We start from the raw sequence: 15780 nt of genomic DNA, 5'->3' as shown, positions 1-15780 counted from the left end.
TTCCTCCCGGCCACCGCAGCCTCGACCCGCTGGGCTCCGGCGATCCTTCCGCCTCAGCCTTCCGAGTAGCCGGAATTACAGGTGCGCGCTACCACGCCCGACTGATTTTTTGATTGACTGCAGAGATGAGGTCTCGCTACCCAGGCGGGTCTCGAACCCGCGGGCTCAGGCCATCCCCTCACCTCAGCCTCCCAAGGCACGGGATGACAGGCCGAGCCACCGAGCCCGGCTTCAGCTAATTTTTTAATTTACTGCAGAGACAAGGTCTCACCAAGTTGCCCAGGCGGGCCTCGAACCCCGCGGGTTCAGGCAATTCTCTCGCCCGTGCTTCCCAAAGTGCTGGGATGACAGGCACGAGCCATGCGCCCGTCGAGGTTAATTTTCTCAGAGCTGCCAGGAATGCCCGACGAGTAAGGAGTCAGGAAGAGCCTTCGCCAGCGGCCACCGCAGGGTGGCTCCGCCAGAGCCCAGGACTGGGGACGCAGAGCCCCTCCGTAAGGCAGAGTGGCGTTCTCACGGCAGGGCTTTTCCGCCCCGGGCGGGGCTGCCCTGGGTGATGAGGGTGCTGAGCAGCGGCCCTGGCCACTGGTAGCGCCCAGCGGGTGTGACAGCCAACCACGTCTCCAGACAGTGCCTGCATCTAGGAGCAGGCGCGCCCCAGCCGAGAACCCCGCCGACAGTGACGAAGGCTGAGGTCTGGCAGGTTCAGTCGTCCGCCTGAGTCAGAGGCAGGATGTGGCCCAGGAGAGACACAGCTAGGTGCCAGCGACCCCAGATCTCACTGTCCGCGGCCTACACTTCTGCTTTGTGTGTGTGGGGTGTGCCTTTTAGATTTACTTGAAACTGTATTTTTGTTAAGCTGCTTGTACACAAACACATTTTTGTTGTCTTGATCTTATTTTTAAAGAGATGAAGTCTCGCTATGTTGTTCAGGCTGGTCTCTAACTCCTGGCTGAAGCAATCCTTCTGCCTCGGCTTCCCAAAGTGCTGGGATGAAGGCATGAGCCACCATGCCCAGCCACAAATTTTTTTCTTTTTTTCCAAGTTGGAGTCTCACCCTGTCGCCCAGGCTGGAGTGCAAGAGCACGCTCACAGCCACCCCAGCCTCGACCTGCTGGGCTCAGGCAATCCTTCCACCTCAGCCTTCCAAGTAGCCAGAAATATAGGCACACACTACCATGCCTGGCTAATATTTTTTAAATTTATTGTAGAGACGAGGTCTCGTCAAGTTGCCCAGGCTGCTCTCGAACCCGTGGGCTCAGGCAATTTGCTCACTTCAGCCCCCCAAAGTGCTGGAATTATAGGCTTGAGCCAACACGTCCGGCCCCCGGCTATATTTTTCTTATAACAAATTCAAATATAAATAAATAATTCTCTAACCCACCAGCAGTTCCTCCCTGAAGCGTGACTTATATTCTTCCAAATCTTTCTATGCATTTGGAGACAAGAGTTTAAAAACACACACAAACGGGCTCGTGTTATTTCTGTTTTCTACAAACCTCACCCCCTACACTTCGTACTCAGGGACTTTCTCATCCAGTGCATACTTGCAGACTTCATCTACCACTGCAAAGCAGCCTGATAGCACTTGTAATCACTCCCGTATTGATGGACACGCCTGCCTTTCATTATTCTGGAACAAGGGAGTGCATTCTTCAGCACAGTGATCAGACCCCAAGGAAGACCGCGTGGCGCCTCGCGAGGTCGGTGAGCTGCTTGGGCCGCTCCTGCCTCGTGACATCCCGCTGCCCCTGGCTCCTGTCCTGAGGCTTTCTTTCTTTTTTAAGTTTTTGGAATAGAAACGGGGTTTCGCTACGTTGCCCAGGCTGGGCTGAACTCCTGAACTCCTGTGCTCCCACCTCGGCCTCCCAAAGTGCTACAGGCGTGAACCACCAGCCGTGTGTTTTTCCAGCGACGGGCTCAGGCCACAGGAAAGCGGCTGCCCCGCAGCTCCCAAGCCCCAGTCGCCAACAAGTGCTGGCTGGGTGAGGTTTAACTTTCTGCACTGCATCTGTATAGTAAGTCTACTTACTATACAGTATATAGTATATACACTGTAAGCATACTTGTTCATGTATAACTACGTTAACACATCAACTAGTATACAACACATTGATTACAGGAGATTAAGACTAGTAATCTCAATATGATATTATAATTACATAATCATAACAGTAATACTGTAGTGAAAAGACCCCTGTAACTGGGGTCTTTTCTCAAAAGCTAGCTGGAATCCACCACCTCAAAAACAGGAGCCGAATCGCACACAGACCTCGTGCAGAGATAAGATCTCCCTTATGCAAGGGAATGGTTCCACAACGCAAGGATACCGACCAGACAGTGTTGCACAGCTGGGAAAAAAGGTGAAGTGACAATGACACAGACACACGAGGAAGAGGCTGGGCGTGGTGGCTCATGCCTGTCATTCCAGCACTCTAGGAAGCCGGCATAGGAAGATCATGTGAGCCCAAAAGTTTGAGACCAGCTGGGGCAACACAGCAAGATCCTGCCTCTACAAAAAAATCAAAAAATTAGCCGGGCATGGTGGTGCCAGCTACTTGGGATGCTGAGGAGGAAGATCGCCTGAGCCCAGCAGGTCAAGGCTACATGAGCTGTGATCATGCCACAGCACTCCAGAGAGTGAGATCCTGACTCAAAAAAATAAAAATAAAAATATGAGGAGCTGGTGCAGAAACAAGGAAATGGCCATGCAGTCGGCAGGAGACAATTGACATCTGCTCCCCACTCCACACATGCAGGCGCCATCGAGGGCAAACCCACTTGGGTCTCAACCTCAGCAGGGAGTCTGACCTCCCCTGACTTTATAGAAGTGGCCAGGGTATTGTCCAAAGCCCCGGGTGAGAGTGAGGGGCAGGGCTGAGACCCAACTCCTGGCACCCATCCTCGCACTGGGACTAAGTCATGCCATGTGCTTCGCGGGGGCTGGGGACGAATGTGGGGAGACGCCAGGCCAGCATGCTGTGCAGAGCCCAGGCACACGCAGATGGATTTGGAGGGGACTATCCCACGCGAAAAGCCCCCTGGGAGTGGCAAGGGTGACATCCCTGTCACCGCGTGAATGCCCATGCGTCCTGGTAAAGGGTCACCCCATCCTTCAAGATCAACGGCCTCCATGCTTTTTTTTTTTAAGTCACAAATTCCACCAGTAGAAACTGTGGGTGTGCAGACCACAGCTGAACACATCTTTTTTCCCTTTTTGTAAGCAGGCAGAAGATGCGGAATGAACACATGTCTTTTTATTTAGGCGTTATATACACTGTCTCCTGATCCATAGGCCTGTGACAAGAGCGAAGCAAGAAGTCGAGCCCCGAGTTTGAAAGGACAGGCCCAGTGAACAGACAGGAGGGCCTGCACCTCCCTGCTACATCCTGGGCCTGTCGGATGTCCCCTGGAGTGCCAGCCCCGCCCGGGTTTTAAATATACCAAAACCAGAAGGTAGGGCGTGGGTGGTGATGCCCCCCATCCGCACGGGAAGCGGGAGGCCTGGAGAGTTAGCCCCGACGTCAGGAGAGCAGGGCTCCAGGAGGGGCAGGATGGGGAAGGGGCGCTACGGGACCCGGGCTGCCTCCGACTGCAAGGCGCCTCCCCGTTCTTTCCCGCCCTGACTCTTGGGCCAGACTCTGCAGGGCGGGGTGGACGCGAGGCCCCTCCCCGGGGGGGGGGGGATGACGGGGCTCGGTGGGGCCCTTGCTCAAAGTCACTTCCTGCCTTCATTGCAAAACGATCGGGGGATGCGCCCTGGCGGGTGTCCCCGAGCCGGCGTGCTGGAGCCGCACGGCACCCTGGTTTTGCAAAGGAGGCTGCAGAGGCGGCCGGCACCTGTGCGGCAGCTCGCAGGGGGTCGGCATTTCCTCCAGGGGCCTCAGGCTCTGACCACTTCTGCTTTCGCGAAGCTCAATCCCACCCACTTTTGGGCTTCAAAACCAGTGTCTGCACAAGGGGGCACCTTGGAATCAACGTGGTGGTGCCTGTGCCCCACCCTAGAAAATGTGACCGGGCAGATCTGAGCTGGGGCTGCCACCGGGTCGGTCTTTAAAGTGGCTTCGATTGCCACACTGTCCTCCGAGGGTGGTGTGGAAATAGTGATCTTTTTTTTTCAAGAGATTGGGGGTCGTGCTCTAAGGCCCAACTCACTGCAGCCTTGAATTCCGGGGCTCAAGTGATCCTCCTGCCCCAGCCTCCCAAGTAGCAGGGACTACAGACACATGCCACTATGCCCATCTCATCTTTTTTGTGTTTGTTTGTTTTTGTTTTTGGTTTTGAGTTGGAGTCTCACTCTGTCTCCCAGACTGGAGTGCAGTGGCCGCTCCCAGCCACTACAGCCTCGCCTGCTGGGCTCCGGCGATCCTTCCGCCTCAGCCTCCCGAGTAGCCGGAATTACAGGCGTGTGCTATCACGCCCGGCTGATTTTTTGATTTATTGTAGAGATGAGGTCTCGCTGCCCAGGCGGGTCTCGAACCCGCGGGCTCAGGCAATCCACTCACCTCAGCCTCCCAAAGGTGCAGGATTACAGGCTGAGCCACTGAGCCTGGCTGCCCATCTCATCTTAAAACATTTCTTTTGTAGAGACAGGGTCTAATGTGTTGCCCAGGCTGATCTTGAACTCACGGACCCAAGTGATCCTCCTGCCTCAGCCTCTCAAAGCACTGGGATTACAGATGTGAGCCACGATGCTCGGCCTTCACTCTGTAATCACACACACCCTTGAACCCAGCAAGGCTCTGCAAGGCTTTGCCCCGTGGGTGTGCTTGCTTACGTGCTAAGACAATCAAGGCAGCATTATTTGAGATGGGGCAGAGACAGGAAACAACCCAAGTGCCCCTCAACAAGAAAGTGGTTAATGAATTACCACATGGGTCCATGTATATGCTGGAATACGACAGTGGGTAAAAAGACAAGGGCATTCGTGACCCACCTGGGCAACTTGGCGAGAGCTTATCTCTACAATAAATAAAAAATTAGCCAGGTGTGGTAGCGTGCGCCTGTAGTTTCAGCTCCTTGGAAGGCTGAGGCGGAAGGATCGCCGGAGCCCAGCAGGTCGAGGCTGCAGTGGCCGGGAGCGGCCATTACACTCCAGTCTGGGCGACAGAGTGAGACTCCAACTCAAAAAAAAAACAAAAACAAAAAGACGACGGCAGATCCTTCTAGACTACCAGGGATGATGTCCACAATATATCATGTGGAAAAGCAGAGTTGGAAGAGGGTGTGAGTGTTTGAAAGACAAAGGCAGCTGGGCTCGGTGGCTCAGCCTGTAATCCCGTGCTTTGGGAGGCTGAGGTGAGTGGATTGCCTAAGCCCACAGGTTCGAGACCCGCCTGGGCAACTTGGCGAGACCTCATCTCTACAAAAAATCAAAAATTAGCCGGGAGTGGTAGCGCGCGGCTATAGTTCCAGCTACTTGGAAGGCTGAGGCGGAAGGATCGCCGGGGCCCACCAGGTCGAGGCTGCGGTGCCCTCCAGTCTGGGCGACAGAGTGAGACTCCGACTCAAAAAAATAAAAAAAAAAAATAAAAAGAAAGACAAAGGCATAAGGAGGCCAAGGCAGGAGAATCGCTTGAGCCTAGGACTTCGGGACCAGCCTGGACAACATAGTGAGACCTTGTCTTTAAATAAAGAAATAAATAAAACACCAGCCTGGGCAGCTTGACAAGACCTTGTCTCTATTCTACATCACAAAATTGGCCAGTCATGGTGGTACATGTCTGTGGTTCCAGCTGCTTGGGAGGCTGAGGCAGAAGAACTGCCGGAGCCCAGCGGGTCTAGGCTGCAGTGGCCGTGAGGGTGCCACTGCACTCCAGCCTGGGCGACAGAGTGCGACTCCAACTCCAAAAATCCAAAAGAACCAAAAGCAAACAAGAAAACCCCAGAGGTGTCCTTATACACACATGCTTGCGTGGGCACTGCCCGTGCCAGAAGGATGCCCCAAGGACCCAGGCGGGAGACTTCCTTGCCCTGACACCCTCTGCTCCACAGCGTTCCTGCCCTGCCTGAGTCCCCGGCCACAAGTCCGACAGGCTCTGGGCCCGCACTCACCATGTGCTCCATGCAGATGCTGATCTCCCCGTCGCTGTAGAAGGCCCCGTAGAAGCCCACGATATAGGGAGAGTTGCACTCGTGTAGCACCTGCAGCTCCCGGATGATCTGGTTCCGGATGGCCGGCTTGATCTCTAGGTGGATCAGCTGTGGGGCGGGGGCGAGACCAGGCATTAGGGATGAGGGTGGGAGACGCAGGGCGGAGCGGCCTGGCTCTGGCCCTGCGACCCGAAGGCCCTCACAACAATGGCAAGACGACTGGGTCACCAGTCCACTCCCAGGCGTCTGCCCGAGATGCTGAGACGCACGTCCACACAGAAACTCAGCGGCGAGTGTTTGCAGCAGTCCAAGAGTGGACACAGCCCAAGTGTCCACTAACAAAGGGATCCCCAAGGCGTGGCCCATCCACATGTGGAACACGACCCAGCCACAAAGAGGAAGGAAGCTCCCACGCAGGTCACAGCGTGGATGGACCTTGAGGACGTCACGCTCCATGAGACCCAGAAATGGAAGGACAGGCAATGTATGACTCCATTTCTACGAAACATTCAGAACAGGTCAATCCACAGAGCTGGGACGTGGACTTGTGGGTACCAGGGACTAGGAATTGAACACTAACGAGGACAGGTGTTTTCCTGGGGTGATGAGAATGTGGTAAAACGCAGTGAATATACTACCAGCCACGGAATTCTACACTTGTGAACTGCATCTCAATAAATCTATTTTTTGGGGGGGGAGTTGACATCTCATTTCATCGTCCAGGCCGGAGTGCAGTGGTATGCTCACGGTCACCCCAGTGTCGGCCTGCAGAGCTCAGGCGATCCTTCTGCCTCAGTCTTCCAAGCAGTCGGAACTATAGGCATGCACTAACATGCCTGGCAAATTTTTTGATTTGTTGTAGAGACCAGGTCTGCAAGTTGCCCAGGCTAGTCAAATCCATGGGCTCAAGCAATCACCTCACCTCAGCCTCCCAAAGTCCTGGGGTTACAGGCTGAGCCACTGAGCCCGACCAATAAATCTATTTTTGAAGACAGAATTGAGCAAGATGTTTCATGTGGTCACAGCAGGAATTGTGTGCAAAGAATTCCCCCCAAATAACTTTGACAAAGCTCCAGCCTTTCCAGAATGTAGCCTATGGTACATCCCTTCAGGGGATAGCGACTCCATTTTTTTTTTGTAGACAGAGTCTCACTCTGTTGTCCAGGCCAGAGTGCAGTGGCACACTCACAGCCACCCCTGAGTTGACCTGCTGGGCTCAGGCGATCTTTCTGTCTTCCAAGTAGTTGGAACTACGGGCACGCGCCACCATGCCCGGCTAATTTTTTGATTTATTGTAGCGATGAGGCCTCACCAAGTTGCCCAGGCTGGTCTCAAACCCCTGGGCTCAGGCAATCCTATCGCCTCAGCCTCCCAAAGTGCTGGAATTGCAGGCTTGAACCATCACACCTGACCACAACGCCATTTTTGCCCTACCCAGCCAGGGGCAAGCCCACCTGGAGCCCATCTCACTTAGGCTGGAGCCACCACACCGAGGCCACCAGCCCCATAAAGCCTGGATCACACTTGATGATTCCAACTCTCCATCCACTTGCATCCACGTGGGCAGAGGAAATTACCATTAAAGGTATCCCAGCGGCATCTCAAAAGGTGAGAAGCAAAGGATCTTCCTAAGAGATGCAGAGACACCTGATAAAACACTGCGAGCAACCCCCGATGACACACCCAGGAGAGCCACGCGCCCCCTGCAGCAAGGAGTGGCCTGAGGCTTCGGGTCAGCAACCAGCGAGGCAGCATCCCACTCCGCCATTGCAATAAGACAAGAAAAAGGTGCAACGTCCACTCAACTGCCAGGAAGCAGAGTAAGGTCCTGGGATCTGAAGACGATTGCCGTCACCTCAACAGACACTGCGTGCAGAAGCCATAGGCAGGCAGAGACGGAAGGAAATGGACGACTACATTGTCCCCGCTTGGAGACACACAGTTAGGGGAAGGATGGCTAAACAAAGTCAGCCTGCAGAGACACTGTAAGGAGAATGACCCAGGCACGCAGGGGACAGCAGGGAGAAGGTGACATCGGGCTGGCCTCCAAGGAAGGGCAGGAGTTGTCACAGGAAGGGGGGGCATTCCAGGTCGAGTGACAAAGAGCCTCTTGTCAGAGGGCACAGAGCCATGAAGGAGGCATGCTGAGCTTGGAGCAACAGGAGCAGACTGTGGCCTTGACAATTGTGGTGGGCTCCACCCACCACTCAGCCACTTCAGGCAAAGCCCCCCGCCCCCCTGAATGGAGCCCTCCAGTCTGTCTGCCTGACTCTCCACTCATTCCAGCTTGTGGGGCCAGCTCTGGCCGTGGGCCCCTGGGATACTGCACTCCCCACGGGGACCCTGGGAGACACAGGACCACCCACGACCCCAGGATGCTCGCTCCTCCAGCCAGGCGGCATCTGAGAGAACGGGGCCATTCACACATTCCAGAGCCTGAAACGGAGGTGCTGACATTTGCGTGGAGGCTGGGCGAGGCACCCTAGAGGTCAGAAGGCATAGCAGGACCAGGGCCGGGGCCAGGCGGGCCAAGCCCAGGGCTGTCTGAGAGAAGCCCAATACAAGCTGCACATTTAATGATAATCAGTCAAATTTAAATAAAAAAGCAAAACGAAACAGGTAAAATCAACTTTTCATGTCTCTATTTTTTTTTTTTGAGTTGGAGTCTTACTCTGTTGCCCAGGCTGGAATGCTGTGGCACACTCATGGCCAACCCAGCACCTACCTGCTGGGCTCCGGCGATCCTTCTGCCTCAGTCTTCCAAATATCCAGAACTATAGGTGCATACCACCATGCCCGGCATATTTTTTTTTCCTTTTATTGTAGAGACAAGGTCTCACCAAGTTGCCCAGGCTGGTCTCGAACCTGCAGGCTCAGGCAATCCACTTGCCTCGGCCTCCCAAAGTGCTGGGATCACAGGCTGAGCCACTGAGCCTGGCCCAAGCCTCTATTTTTAGAGACAGGGTCTTGCTATGTTGCCCAGACTGGTCTTAACCTCCTGGGCTCCAACAATCCTCCTGCCTCAGCCTCCTAGGTAGCTGAGACTGGAAGCATGTGCCACCATGCCCGGATGAATTTTTCATATAGTTTGCATAACTCAATGTATCAAGGAATTAGTTCTGATGCCTGATCACTGTAAGAATACAAATGGGACGGTTTCCACATCAAGCTCTCGGAACCCGGCCTGTGTCTCGCACGTAGGGCCCGTCTAGACGGGGAGTGCCTGCGTCCAAGTGCTCCGTGGCCACCTCTGACCAGGCTGCTGCTGTGTGACCAGCCTGTGGCCAAGAACTTCAAGGGAGCCACAGACGGAGGCCAACGAGCAGGGAGGCAGCACGCAGGAGGCTGTCAGTTTGCAACCGTGATGTAGGGAGAGAAGAGGAAGGAAGTGGCGGACGAGACTCGCCTGGACTGGACAGAACCCTGAGGTCTTGGAGCCGGGAGTCCTTCGTGTGTAACAAGGTTGCTGGGAGGGAGGGGCCTTCTGGCAAGCTGGGGAGGCCTCCTGGTAACAGGAGACGTGTGGACTCTAGCTTGCAGGGGCAGTGGCCATGCTCTCAGCGTTCGTGCTTCTCTGATACCTGGGTCTGCCCAGCAAGCTCTGCAGCCTGACGGGAAGCACTGAGGGTGTGCAGGGAACAGAGAAGCCAGAGGAACAGTGGGAAGTGCGGGGACACTTCTGAGTACCGAGTGCCCCGAGATCCGCTTGACAACCACCCCGGGGACTGGCGTGACCAGCCCCATCTTGCTGAGGGAGCAAGGTCAGGCGAGGAGACCACGGATCACGTTCTCAGCGGCACACGGAAGGTGAGTCAGGACTGCAATGGCCTCACAGAAAGCCAGGGCCCATGCCCTTGCGACATCACCACTGCCTGGGCCGTAGAAGCCCCGACAGCGGGTTGGATAGGAAGTGTCAGGCATTCAGAGCAGACGCCAGGCCTGGTGAGGATCAGAGAGGGTTTCCACTGCAGAATGAGCGATTTGGGGGGACAAACCAGGAAAAGAGGGGAAAGGGCTTCACAGGGCAATGGCAGGACCATGAGGGGAGGGAGGACCAGGCTGCCACTCTGGGCTGGGTCTGGAATGACCTTGACAGCATCAACAGGGCAGGTCACTGGCACTCACAGGCTGGGTGTGTCTGGCATCGTGTGGCTGCACAGCATCTCCGGTATCCTGAACTAGCTGCCCACCTGTCCTGCCGGCTGGTCACAAGAAGGGCCCTGTGGCACCTGAGGGCTCTGTGTGCTCCTTGCTCAGCACCTGGAGGTGGGTCATGGCTACTGCCATGGTAAGGCAGAGCCGAGAGGGTTCAAGTCTCATCCAGAGACTGACCCACTCAGTCTGGTTTCACCTATAAAATGGAGCTGCTGCTCGACTTTAAAAGGTGGGTCAAAGTGTCAACATCGGCTCTGTTCTGGGGTAGTTACTGGCGAGAGGGCAGCTCGTGCCATTATGCAGCCTTGGGCTGGCCACGTGACTGCCATTCTAGAAGGCAGCTGGGGCAGAGTGAGGAACACGAACCCAGGCCAAGGAAATGCTTCTCTGCCATGAGTACAGGGAGCTCAAAGAGGCCCTGTGTGCAGGACAGGCAAGGTACGCTCCCTCCTGGCCGAGTGGCGTGGAGACTGCATCTGCAGCTCTTGACTGACGCTGGGAGAGCCAGGGGCCACGCTGAGCCAAGAAATCACTCACAAGCAAGCAGAACCGTGATAATGGAGAGACGAGCTTTCTCGGACCTTCCAGAACTGGTCTTGTGGCTTTCCTGATGCATGCTGCACTGGTTGCGTGACCCCTGCTAACCAAGGGACTGAGGGCTGCTGGACCTGGAGCAGTTCGGAATCTGGAGGTACGAGGCCGTCTGTCTGCAGAGAGATCCCTACCAACTCTGCGTGGCATTCATGCCGCCTTCCAGGGTTTCGGAATTCCCCCAGCATCTCTTCAAAGCCTCTTTGTCACCTCAATGTTCCTCTCTGCCCTCCTACCTAATAAGCAAGCCTTCCAGGTAAACTGGCAGCTGGGAGGCATGGCGCATCACAGCCGTAGCCCCAGTGGCAGCCCGCCAGACAAGCTTCACGTTCAGTGTCTTCTCTCTCACACCCAATTTTTGGGGCACTTAAAAATAAACACTAACTCGGAAAGAATTATAGAAGCATAAGAAGTTGCAAAAATAGGATCAAGTCCCATATACCCTCTACCCAGCTTTCCCTGAAGGTGACAATTACACAGCTGAAAGATAGTATCAAAACCAGGAAGCAACATCAGGACACCACCACTCACCAGACCACAGAGCCCACCAGGCCCCTATAGCTTGAAATGCCCAGAGCTCACTTTCCCGGCCATGGTAAAGCTGAAGGTGAACCCCCGTTTATGGGCTCCCATCAGAGGGAGTGGCAGGTGTCCAAGAACACCATGTTGGGCCGTGCAGGATGATGGGCTTCCAGGAGGAGGCAGCTTCCCACGTCTGAAAGAGAAGTCTTGAGGAGCGAACTAGTTTGGTGGCACAGAGTCCCCCAGTTGTGTCCCCAGGTGGCTGCATCACTGTGTAACACCCTGCTCTCTGGGGGGCTGTTCTCAGACCCACAGTGGAGGCTGCCCTATGGCACGGGAACTCAGGACACGTGAGCTTGGGATACCCAAGGTGGGCAGTCACCAACACTTGACGAGGACACGTGCCTAGCCATCTGTCACACACCAGTCTAGATGTCGCTGGGAGGTGGCTTTTAGGCTGTGACTCTCTGGCTGAGTGCAGTGGCTCATGCTTGTAATCCCAGCACTTTGGGAGGCCGAGGCGAGAGGACTGCCTGAGCCCAGGGGTTCGAGACCAGTCTGGGCAACTTGGTGACACCTTGTCTCTACAGTAAATCAAAAAATTAGCATGGTGGTGCTCGTCTGTAGTCGGAAGGCTGAGGCGGAAGGATCGCCTGAGCAGGCTGAGGCTGCGGTGGCCGTGAGTGTGCCACTCCACTCCAGCTTGGGCGACAGAGTAAGACTCCAACTCAAAATAAACAAAAAATAAGTTGTGATTACCGTTTACATGGATGGACCTAAGTAAAGCAGGTGATCCCTCATGTGGGGGAGTCTCATACAACCTGTCAAGGCTTAAGAGAAAGCAGGAGGCCCCCCGAGAGGAGGGAATTCTGCCTCCAGGTGGCCTTGGGGCTCGAGCCATAATACCAACTCTTCCCTGGGCCTTCAACCTGCTCTGCAGACTTCAAACCCGCCAGCCCCATGACTGTGCGAGTCAACTACTTAAAATAACTCTCTCTACATATACAGTCACGCATCACTTAATGAGGGGACACATACTGAGAAACGTGTCATCAGGCGATTTTGTCACTGTGTGAATAACCCAGAGCCATGTGTTCACACAAGCTTGACGGTACAGGCTATATATACAGCATAGCCTACAACTCCTCCCAGTCTGGACAGCATGGTCCTGTGCTGAATACCACGGGCAGCTGGAACACGATGGTAAGGATTTGTATATTTATTTTATTTATTTTTGATTGGAGTCTCACTCCGTCACCCAGGCTGGATTGCAGTGGCATGCTCATGGCCACCCCAGCCTCAATCTGATGGGTGCCGGTGATCCTTCCGCCTCAGCCTTCCAGGCAGACGGAATACAGGTATATACCTCCACATCCAGCTAATTTTTGATTTATTGTAGAGATGAGGTCTCGCCAAGTTGCCCGAGCTGGTCTTGAACCTGTAGGCTCAGGCAATCCACTCGCCTCGGCCTCCCGAAGTGCTGGGATTACAGGTTGAGCCACCGAACCAAGCCAGATTTGCGTATTTAAACAGATCTAAACTGAGAAAATGCATGGCCAAAGCAAGCTACGAAGGCCAGATGGGGCGGCTCGCACCTGCAATCCTAGCACTTTGAAAACCCGAAGCGGGAAGATCGCTTGAGGCCAGGAGTCTGAGACTAGTCTGGGCAACACAGCAAGAACCCATCTCTGAAAAACTTAAAAAGTCATCTGGGCATGGTGACGCACACATCCATAGTTCCGGTTATTCAGGAGGCTGAGGTGAAAGGATCATTTAAGCTTAGGTGCTTGAGGCTGCAGTGAGCTATGATCACACCCTTGCACTCCAGCCTGAGCGACAGAGCAAGACCCTGTCTCTAAAAGACAAAAGCAATTAGCCGGGTGTGGTAGTGCGCTCCTGTAGTTCCAGCTACTTGGAAGGCAGAGGCGGAAGGATTGCCAGAGCCCAGCAGGTCGAGGCTGCAGTGGCCAGGAGTGCAAAAAAATAAATAAATAAATAATAAAATAAATAAAATAAAAAACAAAAGCAAAACAGTATTATGATTTTGTGGGACCACTGCTGTGTATGGGGTCCACTGTTGACCAAAACATCATTATATTGTACACACACACACACACACACACACACACACACACACACACACACCCTTATTGGTTTGTTTCTCTGGAGAAGCCTAACAGACCAATATTCCTGAAAATTCCACTGTCTTTCCGGGAATGTGAATTGTAAGCATCATCGCAGGCAGAAGTCAGGCATCGGAGGTCAGAGCCACGTGTCTCAGTGTGGCCCCAGCACCGTGACGTTCCCCCCAGAAGCCGGCTCTTTCTCAGGACTGAGACCCAGGCAGGCACAATGGCCCCGGAACCCGAGAGCCAGCCAGAAGCAGAGGCCCACTTGACTCCATCTGCCATTTCCAGGGGAAAGATAGTATCAAAACCAGGCCCCTGACAGATCGCAGAGCAAGGGGGCCAGGGTGCTCACCTCCCACCCTGCCGCTCACCTTCCTGGCCATGATGAGGCCCGAGGGCCGGTGCTGCACCTTGGTGACCACCCCGCCGTTGCCCGCGCCCAGCTCCGAGATTCTCTCAAAGTCATCATCCTTGAGCTCGCCGACTTTGGCCTTCTGGGTGAGGAAGGCTTCTAGGCGCTTCTTCTGCTGCTCGTCGAGCTCGAGCTCCTCCAGCTTCTTCTGGAGGTCCACAAGGTTTGCTCTAGGAAGTCCAAGGGTGGAAGTTAGCAGGGAGTCTGCGGCTACCGAGATAGGACTCCACCCCAGCGGCATAGTCCGCGTGGCCACAGAACCATGTGCCGTGACCCCAGGACGCAGACAGGATCCCTGCGCTCAAGAGACTCCCAGTGTGGCAGGAGAGGACACGTGTCCCCTCACCCCAGACAACCTGCTGACCAGGACTGAAAGCCAGCTCCCAGGGGCTGAGGACACTGCCTGGATCCTGGCTCGCAAACGTCAGGAGGCTTCGAGACCTCGAGGACAAGCAGCAGTTGGAGGAACCCAGGAGGCCCCCTGCCCAGGGCATGAGCTCCAGACCACAGCTGGAGGCAAGGGGGCCGGGCGACGGTGAGCAGAGGCTGGGCCAGGGGGCCCATCAATACTGGAGGTGGGGCCTAAGCTTCTTCCGGTGCCTTGGAGCCAAGAACCAGAAGCAACGGTGGAAGTCGGAAGCCACATCTCATGGGCACTTAATGTGCAACTTAAACGTGCACCGCAGGGGGAGGCGAGGGGGGGACGTGGCAGGACTGGACGGTGACAAGGATGCCAGGATACCTCGCGAACAGCACACCCTCGTCACCTGCATGCCGCCGTGAACGGGACACATGTCCACCCCAGAGATCCTTAGCTCAGGAATCAAAACCAACCCTGCACGCTGCCCGATTCAAGGGACTTGCACAGGGAACTTTGACAGTAGGCTGTTTTCACTTTGCCTTTGAATCAGACCCTGGAGTAAAAAGCAGCTCCATGGAACAGGCTTCAGCTCAACATGCACAAGAGTCAACCAAGCAACGTCCAAGAGAAACAGGACGCAAGCGACTGAAAACTGTCTAGTACCCGTCATAAAGCCAAGAGAACGGGCACATTTTACTTTTATTTGTCTAGAGACAGGCTCTGGTTCTGTCCCCCAGGCTGGAGTGCAGTGGTGCGATCACAGTTCACCACAGCCTCGACCTGCTGGGCTCCGGCGACCCTCCACCTCAGCCTTCCAAGTAGCTGGAACCACAGGCACATGCCACCACACGCGGCTAACTTTTTGATTTATCATAGAGATGAGGTCTTGCCAAGTTGCCCAGGCTTGTCTCAAACCTGCAGCTCAGACAATCCTCTCGCCTCAGCCTCCCAAAGTGCTGGGATCATAGGCCTGAGTCACCACGCCCGGCCCAAGCCATGTCTTAACCGCAGGCTGCAGCCAGGGGCCACTGGACCAGGCAGTTCGGCTCTGCAGGTCCCTCTGGGAGGACTTGCTGCCCCCGAGAGTCCTCAGGCACCACTTCTGGATGGTGTGAAAGCCCGGGTGGATGGCCTCGGGGGACGCAGCAGAGGGCGTGGAGGACCGCGTGATCCATCAGGAAGCCACGGTCCTCAAGTCCGACCACTACTTGCCTGCAACTTAGGGGGCTGTGACCCAAGGGGCACACGGGTCAGACTCCAGGCGACCTGGCGCTCAGCGATGTCCCCTGAGCCAGTGCTGCAGAGAGCTCACTGGGAGGCCGGCGCCGGCCCTGTCTCTTTGCTTCCTGGGCTGGCCAGGCACTATCTCAATTCTCACCACGCACTCCAGCCCCAGCAGAAGGAAACAGACTCCCAGGAGGTAAGGAACACGCCCGAGGGGCCACACAGCGAAGCAGGTGGCTCAGGATGCCCGGGCATCTCAGTGTCCCACAAGCCAGGTGCTCACCGAACACCCG

General features: G+C 55.2%; 1 protein-coding gene across 1 annotated transcript in view; it reads right to left on the bottom strand.

Moving 5' to 3' along the window:
- LOC103251709 (dual specificity mitogen-activated protein kinase kinase 2) overlaps window positions 1-14143 on the bottom strand; it is a gene marked incomplete at its 3' end in the record, with an annotated part of 24939 nt that extends 10796 nt beyond the window's left edge. The window contains exons 1-2 of the mRNA XM_021708701.1: window positions 13862-14143; window positions 6055-6201 (exon numbers count right to left, since the gene is read on the bottom strand). Of these exons, the coding sequence (XP_021564376.1) occupies window positions 6055-6201; window positions 13862-14143 (429 nt within the window). The remainder of the gene's footprint in view (window positions 1-6054; window positions 6202-13861) is intronic.
- Between the last annotated feature and the right edge of the window lie 1637 nt (window positions 14144-15780).

Source organism: Carlito syrichta, unplaced genomic scaffold (assembly GCF_000164805.1).
Source record: "Carlito syrichta isolate Samal-C Ts95f unplaced genomic scaffold, Tarsius_syrichta-2.0.1 Scaffold143754, whole genome shotgun sequence".
NCBI lineage: Eukaryota > Metazoa > Chordata > Mammalia > Primates > Tarsiidae > Carlito > Carlito syrichta.
This window is presented reverse-complemented; position numbering and strand designations above follow the sequence as displayed.